At 33.0% G+C, this 23,805-nt stretch overlaps 1 protein-coding gene across 4 annotated transcripts; it reads right to left on the minus strand.

Annotated features, from left to right (window-relative positions):
* Positions 1 to 2,053: 2,053 nt before the first annotated feature.
* LOC138321828 (neurotrypsin-like) lies at positions 2,054 to 21,845 on the minus strand. Of its 4 annotated transcripts, none has more exons than XM_069265816.1 (17): positions 21,689 to 21,845; positions 19,229 to 19,373; positions 17,395 to 17,564; positions 16,470 to 16,617; positions 15,458 to 15,642; positions 13,167 to 13,314; positions 12,525 to 12,706; positions 11,921 to 12,059; positions 11,082 to 11,233; positions 10,265 to 10,408; positions 8,234 to 8,387; positions 7,519 to 7,670; positions 6,417 to 6,596; positions 5,912 to 6,022; positions 5,314 to 5,397; positions 4,697 to 4,781; positions 2,054 to 3,995 (listed from the first exon to the last, which is right to left on the minus strand). In XM_069265816.1, exons 1-17 carry the CDS (start codon positions 21,747 to 21,749, stop codon positions 3,317 to 3,319), a joined length of 2,919 nt encoding a protein of 972 aa, XP_069121917.1. In that variant the 5' UTR covers positions 21,750 to 21,845; the 3' UTR covers positions 2,054 to 3,316. The 4 variants fall into 4 exon arrangements, with proteins under 4 accessions (XP_069121917.1, XP_069121916.1, XP_069121915.1 ...); XM_069265815.1 differs by having other exon boundaries at positions 5,927 to 6,022; positions 8,234 to 8,405; XM_069265814.1 differs by having other exon boundaries at positions 8,234 to 8,405.
* Between the last annotated feature and the right edge of the window lie 1,960 nt (positions 21,846 to 23,805).

The following is a 23,805-nucleotide window of genomic DNA, read 5'->3' on the forward strand; positions in this document are numbered from 1 at the left end:
CCATTGCGTTCATACCACCTTTAACGCAATCAAAACACTGTTCAATCTATATATTTACATAAATTAGTCTATTTTTACATGTTCGTGATCAAATTTAAAACGATGTTGGTTGCTAAGCTGGGTAACTACGGTAGTCAGGATGGCCGTCGATATAGTTCCGATTGTTGAATATTATAGCTGCAGTTTGATTTGAAATATATCAATGACACCTTATTTTTTATTTTTAAAAGATTTTTTTTTTATTTTGATCATACATCAATATTGTCCATTTCGAATTAAAATTGAGCTAAATGAGGCGGAACGACTACCAGGACGTATCGTTGTCAGGGTAGTGACGCGGCCCGAAGTGGAGCGAGCCGCCATATTTGATTTTCAACGGAGTAAAGTAACTGTGACATAGCCTGTTGATGGTATGAACGTTGAGCTGCTGAGTATTTGGCATGTATGTATCGGTCTACGAACGCGATATAGACTTAATTCTTCATAGTCATAACTTTTATTTTATTGTACGGATGATAGACAAGTGTTTGCATGGTGTGTGACTGACGTAATTTCGGAATTCCCCGAACATCCCTGATGCCTGAGGAAAGTCCCCGGTAGTAGCCCTGGCACGCGATACATTTTGTTCTTTATTACTGTTACAATTCTTGATCTTGAACTCATATTCTGATTTGATGTCAAATACATATTTAATTTGATTAAATAACAACTCTTTATTGTTATTTTGAAATCCGACAACGAAGAAACTTTGTTTTCACTTCCTACTGTCAACCGAGTACTGACGAGCATAATATTGTCTGTGCCGCCTTAGGATCAGTCTTGAGACAAATAGAAGAACGAAATAGTTTTTTGGTTTATTATTAATTCAAAGCAAATCTGTCATCTGTGAAAAGGTAAAATATATATTAAGTAATTAAAGCTTATTTAGATTATCATATGACGCAAAATCTTACCGAAGCGTGATCTAGAAGTAGTCCGATCCTACTCTGGGTTTGTTGTATTCATACGTCGTTGCGTTTACGCTAATTTGAACGCAACGCCACTCCCGTTGACTATATAGAGGCATATGTAAATATATCTTGTTGTTAGGCTTTTTTGTACTGTTAGGGAAAATGCTGGAATAAAAATGCAATAATTTCATGATATAAAATGTATATGTTAGTTAACAAAATTATATCCCTAACAGTTGTTTTGTCATGGTATCTATGACTTCCACAACCTCTCCGAATCGACTTTTAATTGATTACAAGATTGGTAATTTTGTGAAGTCACAAAAGTTATTATCTACTGTTAATACTACACATATCGTCACCCTCTGAACAATTTAATTAAGATACATTACATTTTAATTGTCATAACTGATGTTTACCGCCGTCATCCTAACTACCGCGCGTTAGTGGACTAAAACAGGCGGCAAAACAACGAAAGAAATCCTCACTGTTAACATAGATAACATGGATAATCTTGCATTTATTCGGTGTTCGGCTATCGATATTAGGTTTTTCTTATTCTGCTTATTTCTGCTATAAAGAAACTTTAAATTTCTGTTTCGACAAGGTAATGAGCCTTTAACAGTCTTGATTTAGCCATTTAGAATGGTTTGCTTCGTCGAACAGCTCTCTTGAATACATTGCGTTTAAATATGTTTACAGAAATGAGGTATAACATGCAATTGTTGGCAACCTTAAAAGTTACTGATAATTATTCACATCCAATGATCCATCTTTTTGATAATACTTCAGAAAAGAGCTCAACGTAAGATGTCCTGACATATTACCATAAGCCCTCCACCTCTAGGTTGCTAGTTCAAATCCTATATGGGGCAGTTGTATTCTTTTCGTACTGGTGTGATACAGTAAATTATATCATTTTGTCTCTTCTGATATTCAAGTGAACCGATGTATCAATTTGTCAAGTTACCATAAATACAAACAAAACATTTAATATATCGTAATATTGATCAACGTCATTTGTTTATTCTTAAGAACATAATTAGTAAGACAAATGAAAAAAACTACGTCATATACTGAAGAAAGAACACGATACACAACAGGACATTTAGCAATTCATTTATTGTAAAAAAAAATAACAAATTAATAGAAGTTCATATATATCAAGTAAATATGGATTTTATCCAGCAGAAAAAAAACAAATACAAGAATTTTAAAACTGGTACCGTATTTTCGTACGGTCAAATCACACTGGCCAAGTTTTTTTGTATTTGAAGTCTCAGTTCTATGAATTGACCATTTAGGCTAACTGCTATATATGTGTAGTCTGACTCCAGAACATGTTTCGCCCATTGCACAATTTAGAAATTCCCTTCACATATATTGCAGGAAAGGAGAGGAATGTTAGGCTTATTTACAAACAATTCTAGTATTGATAGATCAGAGTATTATATTATTGATGGGTGATATCAGTAGGGCTATACAACTTTCGGTGGATGAGCTTTGATGATGGACATTTGCAGATAATAGAAATATGGTTTCATTGATTCATTAAAATTTAATCTGTTCGACTTGTTTCGTGTTTTCCTTTTATTTCATTTAGCTCGCAAGATTTTATGAGTTTTGTAAACATATCTTCAGAAAGCCCATCACAGAACGGCATTATAAATATTTTTAAATCAAAAATACAATAGATAGAAAACTTCGATGGATTTCAATGAGACAAAGCTCGAACCGGTCGAGACAGTGAAAACACCCTAAAAAGCAAAACATTTCTATTCCTCTCGCCAATTCACAATTGATATTTCAGAATATTATAATATGAGTAAAATATATAATATCGACGGTTATATTCCAGAAGACATTGGATAATTCATAAACGTATGTCTGCAGGATACGAATGACTTGAAGTAGTAAATATGGGACAAATTCTAACACTGTGGATAACTATTGTAGAATGTTCGAGCCGATCTGTTCCTTTACTTAGACAAAAATATTACTAGTCCTTCGTGTGTCTTGAGTAAGGAGAAATCGTCGTGAAAGTACCAGATATTTTCTTCACGCTGTTGGAACCACTGATTTGCATAATATCATGATGCTAACATATTATTTTTTCTAGGCATCATTTCAACAAATGTCATTACATGAAAATACATATAAATGGATTAGATAACTGGCTAAGCCTATATAAATCTTCTTCTAACATATCATCGCACTAGGCCAAGCCTATATAAATCGTCTCCTAAAATATCATCGCACTATTCCATTTAATGGACAATTTGAACGCTACAACTATGTAAATAATATACTTGTAATGAATGTAAATGCATAAAGCTGTACCTAATTTATGGTTAGTAACTTTCATTTCAACCTGGAAATGTGGACTGCATATATCCCGTTTCATCATCTTGAGTAAAGTTTGGTTGCTTGCTTGATTTTAGATTGAACTGATCATAACCATCTTCGGCAACTTCATGAACATGATCATATGTATCAGATGGAGGAAGATCATCATGTTCAGTGAAGTTTTCTTTGCCACTTGTTCTAAGCTCATCATACTCATCCTGAAGATCGTTTACATGATCATATGTATCTGACGGAGGTATATCTTTATTTCTATCTGCAAATGTGTTATATTCCTCGTCAGGGGGATCGTCTGTGGTTAGGGAAGATATATCCTGTCTATGACTTAGTTTAAGATTGCTGATTGGATCCTTTAGTGTATGGTTATGGGAGACGCCATTCGGAGGGTGATCTTGCACATAATTTGCATATTCAGTATTGTCTACGCCTTGATTTAACTCTCCAGCTTTGTCGTATTGTTCTTCTGTCGTTTCATTTACATATATATTTGAGTTATTGTCACTCCGATAATTCTGATTTGAATTTCCGGTTGCTGCATAGTAGTATTCCTCATCGTATTTCATACCAGATTTGTATTCAGACCGGGTCTCCATCCGTAATGTGTCTCCGTTATCTGTTCCGGTCGTGCCGTATGCTTGGTTGTCAATTACGCCCTTACTTTCCTTACGCTTTACATTATTCCTGAAATAAACAACACGTATAATATAACTTGTACAAATATGCTGTTTCTACTTCATTAAATAGTTCGGCAAATCCTGACATCCTGTATCACCATCTAGTACTTGTATATTTCTCTCTAGATTTAAACATATTTATTGTAACGGTTAAAAAAGCCAAACACAATGGGATAAGGTAAAAGTTATGCCACTTTTTCAACGCATTCTCCAAGTAGTTATAAATTAATAATTAAAGCATTATCATTAAAAAGTGAAAAAAAATACATGCATTCATTCATAATTTGTACTTATCTAAGCCTATTGATAATTTTTTAGTTCAGTTCAACATTTAATATATTGAAATCGTGAATGAGAATATGTTCCGTTCATTTCTATACTTCTCTAAAACGCAGAACATTTTATTTAAGTTTATTTCACTATTTAGAAGTATTGTGAATATTGTATTAATAAAATATTTTTTTTAAATAAATGGGGCTTATTTCCGTACCACGTGATACACCATAACGTTTGTGCGGCACTAGTATCTCTAGTGGCGAAGGAACGGAATTTTTTGAAAGGACGCTGAAAAGAATGCTAACGTGGAACATCCTCTTTAAGAGTAATCCCATTACCAATAGAAACAGCAGTCCAACACAAACCGTATCATGTATCAGTGGTACGTGAATAAGTCAGAGATAAAATTATTTGTTTATAGATATAATTAACCTTCTTCGACGTATTGCCATCCAAATCACCAGCATCGACACAACGGCAAGGATGACGAGTAGAAGCACAAGACCAGCAATTAAACCTGGAATCAAAACAATATAACCAATGACATTGGGTCTCCGAGAATACGTGGACTTTAATTCAATTTATCACGTTTGCTATGTCCAATAAGGATATTATTAAACTAAATTTCTCTGTAATCAACATCAGAAATAATTATAATTTTCTTAAACGTTCAAAACAGTACTGCATACAAAGACTAATTAAGCTCAATGTTATTTCTACTCTTAAAAGTTATCATGATTACATGACCGACGCGTAACAACAGACATAACGCTATCGAAATAAGATATCATTACCTATGTCTAGGTCATCTGATAAAATATAAAAACAAACAACAATACACAGAAGCTCTATTAAACATTAAAATAAGTATAAAACAAAAAAGTTAAACACCAAATACAGCTCAAAAAGTTTAAAACATTAAATATGATTTTGAACCTTCTGTCGAAATCACATTTATAACTGATTTTACTGCGACATTTCGTATATTATTATTTAATATGATCTAATATCTCGTTATGGCTCCGTGTTTTGGTTCATCGAAATCTTACCAGAATTTGTTGATGAAGCTCCTTGAAAAGATTTTGAGGGTGGAGTTGGAAATCCCCTACATGAGGGATCAGTTGTGTTATTTCCTGTTCACAGAAATATAAACTGTGCATTTCAATATTAACCACATTCAGTTAAACAAAACAAAAAGAATTTCATTTGTTAAAACACTGCATTTAATATACTTAACTAAAAAATCATACATTCTTGTTACAGTGGTTAAATGTAAATATGATAAAATTATGGGTCATATAAACAAAATTCGCTTGCAAAACAACATTGGAGGGTGAAAATAATAATAAAAAAATCTGTTTTCGCATTCAAGGTTGATAGATTTTGATATACTAATTCTGAGAAATCCAAACAAGAATGCTTGATAATCCGATTAGTTGAAACATAAAATAGTTAGGGAAAAACAAATAATAGGGAAAATATCTTCGCTAGGAAAAATATCTACATTTAAATCTAAACTGTCAAAGTTGTTACCTAAATTTATACTTATGATGTACGCGCATAAAAATCACAATTTTCATAGAATTAGCCAAAAACATACATTAACGATTGTTTTCATGCTTTTAATGATTCTATGAAATGACCTACTTTGACGTGACCTACTTTTTGATATGCAAATAAACTCCTTGCTGCCAGTACAGTTTTCTAATATCAAATCCCCATCTTGGTTTAACATTGCGCAGCCTTCTGATTGATTTTCTGAAAAAAAAATATGTGAATTAATATATGAATTATTAATATATCTTTGTTTTTATACTTAATCTGGCATTTTGATTGGGAGATTCTTTTTTACACCACTATGAAAAAAGTCCGAAAATAGCCCGAAATTCCGACGTTATCGTGACGTCACAATAGAAACATTTACACTGCGTATTGATTTGGAAAATTAATTCCTTGAAATCAAAGGAATCTTATGTGTAAATGTATTTTATTTTATCAGGTAGTCTGGAAAATTAATTATAATCATTGATGTCACTATTTTGTTATTTTCGTTGGGGTATAAAATGTAAATGGAATTTTGTTTGCAAACTTTTGTGTGAATCCGCGTACAAACGCAGGCTAATCTGAAGTAGTATGGACTTGTATGGCTCACCCGTTGTGGAATATAATACATCTATGAGCCAAATGTCTTCTACAAAGTCTGTGCAGTTGGCGAAGATATTCATACGATGTTCTGTGGTCGCCAAGTGACCATGATAATTGTCTTTACAAATGGCTATTGCATCAGAGATATTCAATTTGTCATTGATGTATATCCCTTGCAAGTTGGATTCTGGAATATAATGGCAAAGTGTTAGAAAATAATGGAAAAGTGTTAGAAAATAATGGTCAATTGTGAGAAAATAATGGCCAAGTGTTGGAAAATAATGGCCACGCGTTAAACCTGCAATAAGTAACAGAACGGTATTTTGTATACTAAAGTATAAATCCATGAAGTACAAATCGTGATACTAATTTTCATCCCCTATTCCTTTTCCTGAATTTTATTATACAAATAGGCAATTCATTACTTTACATAACAAATATATAGTCAAAAGGACATATCAAAAACTTTTCTTTGAACAGATTCCCTTACGTGTCCGTTATAACAGAAGTCAATTTTGTAGTAAATAGTATCAATAACATTGACGAAGGTTGTACTTTATAGACAGGTTTTTATTGTAAACCAGTAATGAAATTATCAAGTAACTATTCTTCTCTCTAAAATGTTATTAAAAATGTCAATCCAAAACTCTTTCAGGTTTGGAGAAACACCAATCTTTATCCTTGACCTAGTATATTATGATAGTATACACGAAAACTTTATTTTAACACTGAACCCTCTTTTGCAGCAGTAGGAATCGCGAACCGCGACTATGTTTTTAAAAAGAAACACACACAAAAAAACAACTCCATGATTATGATTTCATTATCTTAAGTATTGCTTCTTGGTTTGCTTTTGACAAATTATTGCAAAAAGTCAATGGACTGGTTTATTTTCGCTCTATAACCATTATTATTCTTTCAAATGGAAAATTAAACAAATATCACATAATATTCCCATTGTATATACAAACATGTATTGAAAATGAATCACAAAGTATGCTTATGAATTTAAACCCCTGCCATAATAATCAATGTAGTCGCTTGAACAAACAAGCAATAAATTGGTTCACATCACTACATTTAAATTTCTAGTTCCGATTTATACTCACTATCACGACATGTAAGGTAGGCAGAATCCCAGAATTCGTTTTCATTGGGACATATGCATTGATAAATATTCGGTGATGTCTCCCGTTCACATGACATGTCACTTGTACAGATATCCTGGATATTCGGGTCACATTCGCCGCCATATGTTATTCTTATTTATGATCAAGAAAGTATTTATAAATCTTAACATTTATTTCAAAACTTAAACATTTATCACATACGTCACCTAAAATCCAGTGAGTTTCCCCGTGTAATAACTTCTATGACATTGCCAAGAGGGATTTTCATTGGCTTGAAATTAATTCTGACATCATAAAAGAAACAATTTGACGTCAATATTTCGAGGGCGACGGGACAAAATGGCATTGTTGGTTTTTCGGAATATATTTTACGTAAGATTTTTCGAAATGTAGAATGTTGCTGGTTTGCAGATATATGATAAGAGGTATCGTATTTATGTTCATTTCATATGAGATTTTATGAAAATCGTCTCGAAATTTTAATTTTTGCTCGCCAAGATTAGCAAAACTTAAAACTTCTTTCACTCTTTTTATACAATCTGATATGTAATGAACACTCATTTAAGATCCTATATGTATTATATGATTTCGACTGGAAATAAGGGAAGTGTATTCAAACTGAAATTTTCAAAAAAGCAAAGTTTAAACAAAAGAAATAATCTCACATATTTTCAATGACAGAAAAACTTTCTTACTTTGAAAGCATTGTTCGAAGGAAGGGTCCCAGAAAGTATTATTTTCCCGACATACACAGCTGAATTGTCCGGATCCATTTGCAGATTCACATTTCAAGTCTTTATTGCACATATCATTAACTAGTGGATCGCAAATTTCATTGAACATGGCCTCTGTGGAATGAACATAATCTTTGTAAGGAAATAAAACAAATAGATACAATGTATAAGCATAGAGAGTAACAAAAAACTGAAATATATTATCTTGGTGAACAACGAAACATTGAAATATTGTATCTAATTTAGAAACAAAGACATTGAAATATAGCATCTAAGTCAGCAACGAAGCCACAGATTTATATTATCTAATAATTAAAAGAAAACACGCATCTTAGCAAACTAAGAAATCATTGCAATATAACCAAAACGTAGATATTTATTACTTTGGTAAAAATCGAATATAGGAAAATATACTTTTTCTGTTTGTAATGAACATTTTCTTAGTGTGCATCGAAAATATTGAAATATACGATTCATTCAAATGTACAGACTAGTAGCTAAACCGAAACGTATCGGCTTTGAAAATGTAAAATGACAAACAAATGTTGATTTTATGGTGTTCCCAAAAAATAACATAGACATGGCGAAACTGCGAAATGAACATACACCAATTTACAGAAATTCTTATATATGTTTTCGCGTTGTAACTTCAAGCAAAAAAAAATCACATATTTCACTGTACGATCGCTTTAATACCTTCTCCCTTCGCTGCAAATCGAAAGAACGAAGAAACGAGCGAGAAGTGTACTACTATTTCCTTAATAATTATGAAAGACCATATCTGTTCTTAGTGGTTACGCTAATCGGATTATACAATCACTCTCGAATATTGCAAATTATTTTTATTTTGCCTGGGTTCATAATTCGCTATATAGCGATTTAAAGTGCGAATTCAAAACCCCAGTGAAACCCACAGGGACTTGTAACGTAAAAGTCGCCGGTATTCCGTCAAACATGGATAAATATGTATATATTTAATACTAATATATTCTTAAATAAATTTTCGATACGGAAAACACAACTTCAGACACGAAATAATATATTAACATACCTTTATTTCATTATGAACGTGGAAAATGCAATCAGATATCCTCACTGTCGTTATGCCTGTCCAGTGAAATCTAGGTCAAAGGCACTCATATTCCCTTGTAACAAATTATGTATGCATTCATTTCATTTTCTGGTGATATTTTCTCTTTGCAAATACAAATAGGCTATCTCCGATAACGCTTTCATTAATCCAATCCAACAACTAAGCGGGGAATCACACTTTTTTTATCCAGCACTCGACTCTTGTTCGTATAATCCGCCATATTGTAATTGATGATGGGTACCTTTTTAGTGTACTCGCCCTTACCCCCGTTACTGCACTGAAATTCTTTACCCAGACCCTGTATAAATTAAGTTTCATGGTTAAGGTTCTTAGAAGTACTTTTATTTGAAATACACGTATCATTAATTGAAGAATCTAACTTAAGTCGAGACTCTAATGTTTTACTTTACCGTAACCACATTAATATTGTAGCTTTTAGTATACAGGCACTGTGTATATGGGGTTTCCAGTTCGGGTCCGGGTATGGGGTACACAATATCCACTCGAACGTGTTTAACCTAGATTTCAGTGGACAAGCAAAACGACAGAGAGGAAATCTGACTGCATTTTCCACGTTCATATTGAAATAAAGGTATGTTAATTTATTATATCGTGATTGAAGTTGTGTTTTCCATGTCTATTTATATTTGTATTCTTGCACGGCAACCACTGCATTTACGGAAATGTAAAGTGTTATTAATGCAATATAGCAAGAAAACAAAAATGGAAATATTATTAAATAATAATACAAGACGACGCTCTTTGAAAGGTTGACCCGTTAACAAAGCTGAGTCGGGAATACTATCAATACAATAAAAAATTCTGAAATTCAAAACAATATCCAAATCACTCAATATGATACACCTGCTAAAAGGATAATGCTAAAAATGATACCTACTCTCTTTACATGTCTCGGTACGTGTATCCCAATATTTGGTATTTCCACATATACACCTGCCAAAGCCGTTGACCTCCTCACAGGTAAGCGTATCGTCACATGTTTCTTGTAAATCAATCTCGCAGCTTCCATTATGTGGGGAAACTATAGAAAAAACAAACACTTTTAAAAAATTGCGAACGCTATACTTTTTAAAAATAAAATTGTTAGAATGTGAAAATTGATTCCAATGAAATTCTGAATGTTTAAGACTAAAATAAAAAGTGTTTATTTTGCTGTACGTGGTATTGTCACTAAAATATATACAAAAGTAGAAAAGATGAATGAAGAGACACTCTACTTATATCATACCTTCATATTGGAGCCTTGGTTTTCATTAGGAGAGAAAAATGTGCATACATAATCACGAATACACGATGAAGAAGAGACAATTAAGTCGGAGAGTGCATTGAAAGTTGTTTTGTATTTATATTATCGGTTATACACTGGTTTCAATGAAGGTTGGAATAGTTGCTCTGCTGTAGGAATTAATGATAGCAACGTCTTGTATGTCGAACCTACCCCGCACAACTTTTTTTGATAAGAGGGTTTCATATGGCTATTTGCTGCTTTTGTATATTTTACACGAATCCAAAAGAAAAGTTTTGATATATACCGATATCAATTAATACTAAAATTGCTGCGGGATATATCAAATCTATGAAACATTTAGCTTAGTGGCAAAATTTAGCAGAATTATCTTCATTGAACTGACAGAAAAATTATTCAGTATCATTTGCCAGAATGGCCAGTTTTAATTTTCTCTGATAGAGCTTACCTGGAATTTCACAGTAAACAACTACTTTTTTATCAGTTGAGCATGTGCTCCGAAGGTAATTGCATTTCCTAAGATATTCATCTGTTTCATCACACTGGAGATCACCAGGAAAGTAATAACCGTCATATTCTTGGGCATCGTTTGATTTGCCTCTGTTAAAAAAAATTAGCAATACATTTAAACTGTAGGTATAGAGTACACAATGAAAAATTATGTTTTAGTAACTTAAAACAAAAAAAGTTATCATGAAATTATTTTCTTTATAACTTCTGATTTCCAAACAGAAAAGATTCTAAGTTTAAATATTTTATCGTTATGTTAGGTAAATAGGAGTTTTACATGTATAAGAATAATAAAACGAATTTGTTTTATTTGCCTTTGTTTATACCAATCGTCTTCTTAAAAAACCCATTGTACACGAAAAGTTGTAATATTCATAAGAACGATTTATTCTTTTAGGCAGGTCAGAAATTTTTTAAACCGTAAAAACTTTAAACTCAATTTTCTCGATTTAGGTCATCATGTTATGAAGTATATCTTTTTGCTTTTAACCGTGATTGAAAATGGGAAGCTTAGCATTGTTTGCAAGCGTTAGATTTATTGAAAACAATCAACTTTTCATATAAAAATAAATCCCAAGATTAAGAATAACGCAATTTAATTAAAGTTAATGGTTAAAGATAATTAGAATGACAATTTAATGACGAAAGAGACAAAACATATTTCATTACATGTGATCTCGGGATTATAAAATATGGTGACAGCTGGCAACATAATAGTTATCTTTTATGTCCACATATGAAAAAATCTTCTCGTTCTATAAAAGATGTTTTACTTACATGGCTCCAAGTTGCCGGCATGCTACATTAGTATTGGTGTCCGTCCAATCATCGCTACAGTAACTAGTCCACTTGCCGTCTCTGAAGACTTGTACTACACCGTTATATCGATTAGTTCCATCAGCTAACTGAACTGCCCCTTAAACAAAAATACAGATATAAAATGATGCATTAATTTACAGATAATCCTATTGTTTCTTACATCCTATATTTATGTCAACTATTTTAATTTAATATCAAAAATGTAATAGTAGCGATGTTTTAGAGACAACTGCCCCACAATTAATTTGGTGTGTCACTGGGTCAAGGTTTTTACTTGTACATATATATTAACAGTATTGTCAGTGGGTTTTTTGTTGTTTTTTTTTTCAGAGAGAAAAATTCCGTGATTGCCTATTTGGTAAGAAACTTTTGAGAATTTGTCAATTTCTAACATTAATATGCTGTACAAGTTATTTTATATGTCCCATGAGATCACATTTTGTGTCCTACAATCTATCTATTTCTGAATGTAATACAGGCTCAGTGGATATTAAGTTGTGCAGTTGTCAGCATAATATTGGTTCTTTGCCAAAATTTCGTTATTTATTATTGTCAAATTCACCTTTGAGTGGATTGCAGTACAAGAAAATGCCATCGTTGTTACCATGAGAGCAGTTATTACTTTCCCACGCTTTGAAATTGCAACTTTGCAAGTTAACTTCATCACCGTCACATTCGATGCCTTCCATCCAGAACGGGCCATAGCCTCGCTCGTCGGTCATGACTGGTCTGAACGAACCTGCCCTGTAAGAAGTAACACGATTCTATATGACACATACTTGCACTGTATAAAACCAGAAACAAATACAATGTACACTATTATCCTCTATGATTGGTCAAGCCTGTGATTGGTCAGTTACTTTCTCCTGAACTGTCTTCAGTTTACTATACGATATTCAAGGTGAGATACAACGACATTGATAGTAACCTCTGGAGAATCGAGGATGCTGTTATATAAAAATGGAAACATATCTCGTTTTTTTTATATATACATATAGATTGTATATGCGCCATAATTTAAAAAAGCACTTTAGCTATTTGATATCCTTGTAAATGTAGCGGAATTGGACTGGGTCGATCATCAGTAACCAGAGAGTAGAACACGCGGCTAGTGTTCGTTGGTCCCAGGATCGAACCTCGGTCTGGTTTCTCCTTTGTTACATAAATTAAATTGTTGTTTAAGTTATTAATTATTTGAAATTACGTGTAACCAAGTTGTCGACAGGCTACTTGGGCATTCAAGACGAAGCTCTCCCATTGGTGGATACAGACAGAGCCCCATTGGCCAGCGTGATATACCTCGAGTCTACCTTCATACTGATTAGTACCGCCTACTAGTCGAGTCTGGTTATCTGTAATAAAAAATAAGTTATTGCAGTATATTATTTTAGATTTTTTATTATTTCGTTTTTAATATCATAAAATTGTTTACGCGCATTTTCATTGGCTTAAAAATTTACTTTATCAGCCCATAAAGGAAAAAATGGCGCCGCCGTTTGTAACGTCGCTTCTGATTGGCTGAGATGACGGCGTAATAATTTTATAGACAAAAGAATCCCAAAATGAATTTTAAATGTTGAAGAGATTATCTTTAGTAAATTGAATTATAAGGATTAATTTGAATAGATTTTTTATGTTATGGAGATATAACACAAAAATCTGAGTGTACTCTCATCAAAAACCGCTTCGCGGTTTATTTAGAGTACACTCAGATTTTTGTGTTATATCTCCATAACATAAAAAATCTATTCAAGTTAATCCTTAAATCGTTTTTAATATCATAAAAAACACAACATGTACAGAAGATACAGTAGAGACAATTACCAGGATGTTCCATTTGAATATTTATTTTAAAACAGATATTTCATTGCACTCACATTAACATAACACTACACACAAAACATTGACCACTCACACATAATGAAGTATATATTTGTTTGTTTTTTAAAGAATGGTTCTGATCTATTAAGATTTATTTCTCTTCAAAGCTTGACATTGAAGTTCCAAACAAAACAAAGGAAGGTAACTCTTCATGAATTAAAGTGTTACAATTTCAAAACGAAAATAAAAAGATGAAATCAAGGCAAACCTAAATCAGAGATCTTTCAAGAAAATGTCATTAAAATGTTAATACAAATAAGTTTGATCGTCAAATAAAATAGATAATTTTATTAAAAAAAATGGTGTTACCATTTAGAACACCTTATTTTCAAGCATCGTGCTAATAATTAAAAATATTTCAGAGTTTAATTTAGAGAAATTAGGGGTATCACTTTTGCCGTTTTACGGCCACTCAGTGATAAGCAAAATATTTTACATGAAGACACCTTCGGTCAGTTGCATATTGTTTGCTAGTCAGAATATCCGATTTTTTTTTTTTTTTTCTCCTGGTAATTTCAGAGGTCAAAGATCAAAGAGTGAAAATTCACATATTCGTCGTTTAAGTCCTAATTAATTTAATATTAGAAAAGAGATAATATTTGTTGCAGTTTATCCATGTAAATATTGGTTTGTGAAGTTCAGTTCAGAAAACTGATGAAAAATCATAAAGTAGGTCACCGTGACCTAGTTATACGTTTGTTCTATTTTAGCATTAAAAACTTTAATATTTGTGCTGAAAACTAAGATTTTTTGAAAGATTTGATAGCTTAAGTTTGATGTTTAGTACTGCATGTGGATCATGACATCTTAACCTAAACATCCTATTGTCATATTGGCTAGGTCATGTACATAAATTAGGTCATATTCAATTAATGGTATCATCTTTCCACTAAGCACCGCTGTTTTTCCATGTTTAAAGCAGAATTTAGAATTGTCTTGGCTTGTTTTATGAGTGTATTTCAAGCAATGCCTTCAGTGAAGGTAATATGTTGCTGCCCTATTGCACGATTGTAAAAGGCGACTAAATTTGGAGTCATCAAAATTATCATTAAGATGAAGAATTATATCTGAGTTCGAAAATATTAAGACTGAGCATATTGTAACAAGATCCTGATAGTGTATTAAACGTTGTTGACAACAATTCTTGAAGAAGGAAGCATATTGTCATTGCATTAAGGAGAAAGTTATTTTGATTAACATAACAATATGCTACAGAACAAAGGAATACGATTTTTTTTCATTTTCTGTTCTTGTTTATTTTCATAAAGTTTAAAACTTAGAGTGACGGAGAAAAGTATGTAGATTACTTTAAATACCTCTTTGTATACCAAAAATACAGCAAGTCACAGTCCATACAATTTAAAATAGAAAAATTAACTCGAGCTTGATAAACATTATAAACAACAGTTACTCGTTAGGTGAATATCTGTGAATCACACACACAGAAAAACGTTATAGTGACGAAGAAAGGCAGAGTGTGATAAATCATATCAATAACGATTGAATTCTTTAAAATCCCCTTAATTTATCTATTAAAATATAAGAGCAGTACATGCCTAATTAGAGGTATGTCAAATCTTGTATACGATAAAATTTATACAAAAATAAACCAACCTTTCAATTCGTCGCATTTTAGATATATTTGTTCACGTCTTGAGTAACAATCGCCTTCACCCCAACCTTCAAATGAACAGTGCTGAATCACAGTTTCGTTACCGAGACAGTTTACTTCGTCCATCCAATAACCAACACCACTGCCTGATTGCTCTGATGATGTAACTGTTCGACTCGTTCCGCCTCTGTTGAAATGCAAAGAGAACATTGTGTTAGAGCCTTATGCAAGTAGTTTAAGTTTTCATGAAAAACTCCAATCACGGAAAATAGTATAGGCATTTATTTCTCAGTACACCGAGCGTGTGTTATGTATAACACCGGTATAAGTCACCCAACATCGATCCCTTTCATATGTTTATTGTTTATTTCATCGATAGTATTGTTTTGTGGGGAAAATTGTGTGGTGTAATGATTGTACTGTAATATTTAAAGTGAATAGTCGGGCAAAGAAAACCAGTCTAAATGCGTTCTTTGGCCTTCCAAAAGGTTTCACATATTAATACGACGGTAAAGTTCTGCTTAGTTTCCCAGTTCTGACCATTAGCACTGAAATAGCACTGCCTAAAAGAAAAACAACTGCAGTTTGTGGTAAAAACGTCGAATATGTATCAAATTACATGCTTATATTTCTTTGTAATAGCACTTATCCGCTGTACTGAAAATATCGAAACACAACCAAAACTATCATGAACAAAGACACATAGACATCACAAGAATCGTGAAAGTTTTAATCTTAAATAATAAGTCTTATTCGAACTCGAACAATTCGAGATTGTCTTAAGTACTTAATGTTATGTGCAAGCCTGTTATTGTATGCTGCTTATCTATATGTACGGTTTAACCTTTTTAACTCGAACTCGCCTTCCTTAAATATCCCCATTATCGAAATGATCGCTTGGTTCGGACTGTTTCTATATATAATGTGCATTTATATCCGATTCTATCCAATATAAGTATTAAATTGGCGGAAAATCACTTTAAGAATAATTATTTTTAGATAATAAACACTTACTTAAATCCAAGCTGACGACACGCTACTCTGGCATTTTCTGGACGATTTTCCCATTTATCATCACATATGGTACCCCATTCCCCGTCGTGGTGTATTTCTAGTCTCCCTTCCTGCTGTAATCTTCCACCTTTTAACCTCAACACTCCATCTAGAATGTAATCAAACTGAATAAAATGCAAATCCTTATCATCACTCCGTTTGTAGAAGATCTGACAACATCTCACTTGAAGAGTGCCGCGTCAATAATGAAAGTAGAACGCGATAACTCATTGAAATTAGATAAAAAAAATAGTGGTTCCGTCACTCATAACCAGTAAAATGAAAAATATGTAACAATGGACAATAAACGATATAGGACGGGAGCCTGTAATTTAGGACTAATTTTCCTTAAGGGGTGGTTTTCTAACAATATGGAAAGAATTCATATATAAAATGAAAGTAAATATGCAAAATGAGAGATTTCGAGATAACTAGGGGAATAAAGTGTATTGTAGGAAACGAAGCCCATTTTTTTGAAAATGGGAAAATGGTAATGTGATTATAATTATAAAATGAAATATCCCTTCCAAAAAGCGATTTTTAGTTCCATGGAAATATCATGTTCCTCAAAAATAGAGAAGTTCCTCGAAAGGAGTATTCAATTAATGCGTTTTATAACTAAATTTTGACCTATTCTTGTTTTTTCATCAGTTAGATTCAGATTCTAGTATTCGGAGGGTCCCTGGTTCAAACCCCGGTTTGACCATGCACTTTGCCGCTCTAACTCCTCATATAAAAACGTTACAGGGCCTGTATCGTTCACCTGATTTATTTGGTAATTATCACAAAAACTCTTCGAATTGAATAAAGCAAAATTTGCCTCTCTTGGCTCCTTTGGACCATGTTAGCTAATAAAGTGAACATATAGCTGGGAATTTTTAAATACCTTTAGTTGGCATACACGTTAGATAGACGTAGTCATCTGTGTGTCTGCATCTCGTAGATGTGATAGGTTCAGAAGTACACCTTTCTAGACTGGTCTCGGTGCCATCACAATTGAAATCTGTCATCCAAAATACCCTGTTGCCATATTCATCATTTTCCCACGATCCGCCTCTATAGCAAAATGCAATTAAGATATCAGTTTTACATGTGAAAACGTTTACAACGTTGCATTTACGATGGCAAGTTAATAAAACCAGACTGCTTAGTAACATCTACGCGGATTGTCAATAAGTATCCAGGCTGATTAGTAACATCTACGAGGATTGTCAATAAGTATCCAGACTGATAAGTAACATCTACGCGGATTGTCAATAAGTATCCAGGCTGATTAGTAACATCTACGAGGATTGTCAATAAGTATCCAGACTGATTAGTAACATCTACGAGGATTGTCAATAAGTATCCAGGCTGATTAGTAACATCTACGAGGATTGTCAATAAGTATCCAGGCTGATTAGTAAAATCTACGAGGATTGTCAATAAGTATCCAGGCTGATTAGTAACATCTACGAGGATTGTCAATAAGTATCCAGGCTGATTAGTAACATCTACGAGGATTGTCAATAAGTATCCAGGCTGATTAGGCTGATTAGTAACATCTACGAGGATTGTCAATAAGTATCCAGGCTGATTAGTAACATCTACGAGGATTGTCAATAAGTATCCAGGCTGATTAGTAACATCTACGAGGATTGTCAATAAGTATCCAGGCTGATTAGTAACATCTACGAGGATTGTCAATAAGTATCCAGGCTGATTAGTAACATCTACGAGGATTGTCAATAAGTATCCAGGCTGATTAGTAACATCTACGAGGATTGCCAATAAGTATCCAGGCTGATTAGTAACATCTACGAGGGCGAGTCAATAAGTACCCAGGCTGCTTACTTGTCCCATTTCTCAAAGGACGAGGAGGATCTCAATCGGAAATAAGTCATATTGGTTACCAATTGTCTCCCCTTTGTAACTCACTCCACCTTAACTAGATGTCTTTTAATTTGAAACTCGCCTGTTATGATATCACGAATATTCGAAAAAAAAACCTAATTAAAGCCAATATATTATTATTTTCATGCAACTAATTGTCATTTTATCGATCATTTTAATCGAATATTCAAACGTCAAACTCACACCAAAGGTTATACTTTTATATATTTATATCAGCTTCTTATTTTACTTCAAGATAAAATTTTAAAAGTAATTTATTGCGTCCCGAAAAATATCCATGACGAATATCTTAAATGCATTTTTGTATTACTTAGACACATATATACACTATAATACATTAATTATTGTTCAAATAATGGATATAGTGTATGCTCTGTCTGCGGTGGAGAATCTTTAAAAGGATTATTTAACACATTAATACTTCAAAAATATGTTTAACGATTACCCCATGCCATACTGTTAATGGTTTGATTAGAAGAGTAACCAAATTGTCGTAATTAAATGTAATACAATAACTTCCTTACTAACACCGTCTTATTTTTATCGATATCTTATTACAGATACAAATGTATCTTAAGTAACCACACTACAGCATCACATGACATATTCGTATGTACTTTCTTTCATAGTTTGGAACTTAAAAATAATTTCGTGGGTTGTAATATTCGCGGTTAGCTGATAGTCATAGTGTTTTGAATAATGTATCAAACAAATTGTTTTGAATAATGTATCAAACAAATGTCGTTCTTTTTTAATATTTGTGGTTGATTAGCAACCATGAAAACATTTATACACAACCAATATTATATGTGATACAGTATACTTACTTGAATCCCATTTGTCTACAGGCGACGATAGCGTCGTCATCGCTCCAGTATTCGTTACACGCTGACTGCCATTCACCATCGTTGTATATTTCTACTCTTCCTTCATACTGGTCATCCCCTCCAACTAGACGTAAAATGTTCCCTTCTGAAAATTAATCAAAGTATAAATGATATACCGTATGTGGATAATATATTGTAAATATACTTTTATTTAAGCGCTTTTTGCGCTGTTTTTGATGGACAGCAATAAATCTTTTCCGATAAAAAATACTCACAATGTATATGGTATATGAGTCAGAAATAATGTCTTTTGTCAATGTATCATCCTAAATCATCAATGGGATACTATCACCAAAACTAAAGGTAGTTCAGGAGAAAAAAACTGACAAATCACAGGCCTGCATAGACTTCCTAAGCCACCATGCCAACCACAGTGTACCGTTATTTGACTCTTTTGATCTACATCAAAGGACCAAACTACCCGTCCTCCTCTTTTGTCACACACACACACACAAAGCCTTCAATTTTGCTATGAAAAAGTCCAGTGGTGGATATAAGGCAGTAATAGTAACCCTAGTCTGTCAAGGATGTTAATACGTATACATTAACCCTACAGACAAATGTCCTTGTATTTCGTAATAAACACTGCTAATGTATTATGGCAAAACCCAAATCTTCTGTTATATACACACACGCATTAATTTCATAATTCAACGTGTCGTGTGATTACCTGTCACAGTTTGGATCTTTGCGAAATAAGATTATATGTTCTCACATTAAAGAAGTTTTGTAAGTGTTTTTTACTTCGGTGATAAATCGTGCAGAAATTACCTATGTGTATACCTCGGTAACCGTATACCCATAACATATTACATTTGTTTGGTTGGTTCGTTTGTAAGACACTATTCAGGACAGCCTCAGATGTATGCGGTGTATTGCGTGTGGAAGTTGCATGAGTGTTTGAGAGACTGTCACGATTTGGTCGTATTATGTAATAGATGAAAATGCTGTCCTTTCTGTGGTGCTAGCTTTTACATCACTAGCACATTCAAACCGGTCACATTATACTGACAACGACAGCCAGGATCATTTAGGACTAAACTTAAAAGTAGAACCCAGCAATGATATAATCTTAAAACATATCATGGTAAAAGATGGCAATTGTGTTCTTTTAAAAGATACGATGTTCTCATGCTATTTAGAAAGGTTGTGCATTGGTAATCAGTTAAAATAAAGTAAAATTCATATGAGAAATGGAAAAAACGATAAAACGTCATATGTTGAAGCATTAAGCAGGAGCAGATATAATGACTTTTATCGAATATGGTGTGTCTCGGCCAGAGGTTAGGACCCAGAGCTTACCCAAAAGGGCCAAACACTCAACTGAAGGTAAAAAGTAAGGTGGTGTCAATGAAGACGTTAGTAAAAAGAAAATCATTTTAGGAAGAACAAAAAATATCAAACTCCCAATTTAGTCGCATTATACGATTTGCATTGGTAGCAACAGATTTATACGATTTAAGGTCGGGGACTGAAGGGCATGGGTTATTAACATCAAACAAGCCACACCGTAAGAAACGTGAGATATAGCTAAATTCTAATCACACTTTTCTCTTAGAAAGTGTTATATTTAAAGCCTCGTTTTATTTTAATTTGAATAGGAGAAACCTTCAATATGTTGACATACACATAAGAAGTACCCGTATTCGACCAAATAAACACCCCGTCCCTGTTTGAAAGCGCATTCCCCTTTTCTTTGAATCCACAATTCACTCATCTCGACTTAAATGCAGACTAAAAATACGAAAATCAATTATTTAGTTAGTGTAATTTGTGCAGTACTTTTTTGTAAAAGAGTACTAAAAAATCACGTCATATTTATCGCCTCTCAGTTTGTTTTCAATTATTTAAGTGTCCTTGCTTTATTAAGTTGAATACGGTAATTTTACTTCAGGACTTATGTTCATTTACACTGCGTATACGGCAGTAGGAACTGAGTTTGCAAAGAACATGTTCATTTATGTAGGGGTAACGCGGTCCATTAAATATGTTCGATGCTAACCGAGTTCATACTACCATAAACGCTGTAAAAATGCTTGTCTATCCTTACGTTTACATCATGTATACACAATCAGACTTTAGAAAGCCTACGAAGAGAAAGATGAAAATATGAGAGGATGAACCTCAATACATGTCACAGATGTATTTTGCATACTGATTATAACATATTGTCAGTTAAAGGGGGTTTCCAAGAGTTCTAAGTATCACAATTGTTCATTATCCTCCACTGAAATTCCCCTTGTAAACAGTATGTTATAGTAGCGACATTTATACACAACTTTACACACGTGTACACTATATCATATGAAAACATGACTTAAAATATGCAAGTCGAACTTGTCTACAATAGTCATTCAATTATTATAATTCAAATATAGTTCTAAAACAATATCACCTTACCAATAAAAGCAGTCAAAATGTTCAGACCAGCAATAATGATATACACTGTGTTTCCTGTCATGGCTGTTGTATTTGGTGTCTTCTAGTGAAAGAAGGAAGTAATATACTTAAGTTATATCGCTGGGTGACCTGTTTAAGTGGGGTACTCCTATATGAGGTGTTTACCCAAATGCAAACAAACATCCGTGTGCACTCAAGCATACTACGTAATTTAATGTACAAGTAGCCGTCATCATTCAACAGCACATGAATGTGTGTCACACTTTTAAATCAACACGTGTGTTGTAGAGATAATATCAAATATGTGTTTATGTATAAAAGTCTTAATGTTTACAATTGTTTTGCCTTGTTGTACAACAGGTTAATTCATATCAATATCAGTTTATAAACAACAAAAATACTGACCGTGTCTGTAGTAAACAATAGATATAGATATATAAGTAATCAATAGTTTATAATTGCCTTTATCAATTTCGGATAACATCTAATTGCCTATATTTTTGAGTCCTAAAGAAATATACAGTGTATATAAGATGACAAAACTTCAGTGAGGATAACGTTTTAAATATATATAGTAGTGTACGTTTAGAAAGCCGGTAGATATTGAAAGATATACATAGAGATTACGTAGTGTCATGTTGTAGATCTCCTTAAGGAAATGTAACTTGATCCCCTTAATATTGCTCTGTTTAGCCTTCAAATACAGTGTAATTATACAATTTCTGAAATCACAAAAAAATTGTACTCGACACTGTTGTAAATTGCTCTCATATACAAATGTACTACAGATCACTGAACGAGCAAATCTGTCCAACCGTCGTTTATAGTGGACAGGAGAAAGAGATGATTCTTCCCTTCTTTAGGACTTTCACTAAAAATATTTGGCACTGGAAGGCGAAATCTCAACTCGTGTTATACGTAAAATGGAGATCAAGTGGGTTATTGATAAGAAGAAGAGCAGATAAAAATGGGGAATCCATATGGTCATATATCGTCCTAACTTACTCAACTGTGAAGGCTCTCTCAATGTGGAACCACAGAAAGTAGTCAATGTACTACATTGTATTCATGAATCTGAAAAGTTGTCTAAGTCATGGCCTTGCATAATTGCCATAATGGGCCCTAGTGTTGGGTAAACAATATCAAAGTCAAGGACGCAAACTACTAATAGCAATCGCTATCTGACGTTTTTTGGCAAATTGTGTGTCTAAATATGGTAACCCCTAATCGATATATACAATATATATATATATATATATATATATATATATATATATATATATTATATATATAAATAAGATCATTTAACCCATCTTGAACTCGAAATATCACTATATGGTAACAAAGAGTTAATGTTCATATTCTGGGTTGGGGCATAAATTATTTGTCATTGTCAAATGCACCAGGAATATCAGGGTATTTAAACTATTGCTACAGTAATCAAATTGATATTATATTGCATAATCATCCCTGGTGTGTCCAGCTGACAAACTAAAAGAAGAAAGTTGTATTTTTAGTTCATTTGGGCAGAAACATATATGCAAAAGAGATTGGCCGTTTTTATCGATCGACAAATGTATGTGCCTGTGATTTTCTCAATCTTCTCCTCAAAGGTTACACAAGTCAAGCAGGTAACACCAGGAAATTCAATTTGCTTTTCATATCTTCCTATAGATGCATATCCCATGTCAAACTTACTTATTTCGTATGTAGTAAATTTCCTTGTGTTTACTAAGAGGATTATAGTTTGATCTGAAAATAACAATAGTATTTCCTTATTGTTATTCTCGTCTTTCGTATTGAAAATCCACATTAAAGTCTGGTTTATTATTTGTGTTTTGATTGTGTTTTCATTTCCCTTAATACGTTTTACATGTTGAAATTACGATCAGGCTACGCTCAAATCAGTTTACACTTTCCACCATGTGCGTATATTACATAATGTCAAATAAACAATAGCAATGGTATATACCAAGCGTTCTCCGGAACTGAACAAATGAATGTTTGTTGGATACAAGAGTCTTTTGTTAGTGATATCAATAGTACGGAGAACCGTATGTCAGGTTTTCCATGTCTCGTCATTATAACAAAAATTCACAAATAAACAAATGCAATAT

This window comes from Argopecten irradians, chromosome 4 (genome assembly GCF_041381155.1).
Source record: "Argopecten irradians isolate NY chromosome 4, Ai_NY, whole genome shotgun sequence".
In the NCBI taxonomy this organism is placed as follows: domain Eukaryota; kingdom Metazoa; phylum Mollusca; class Bivalvia; order Pectinida; family Pectinidae; genus Argopecten; species Argopecten irradians.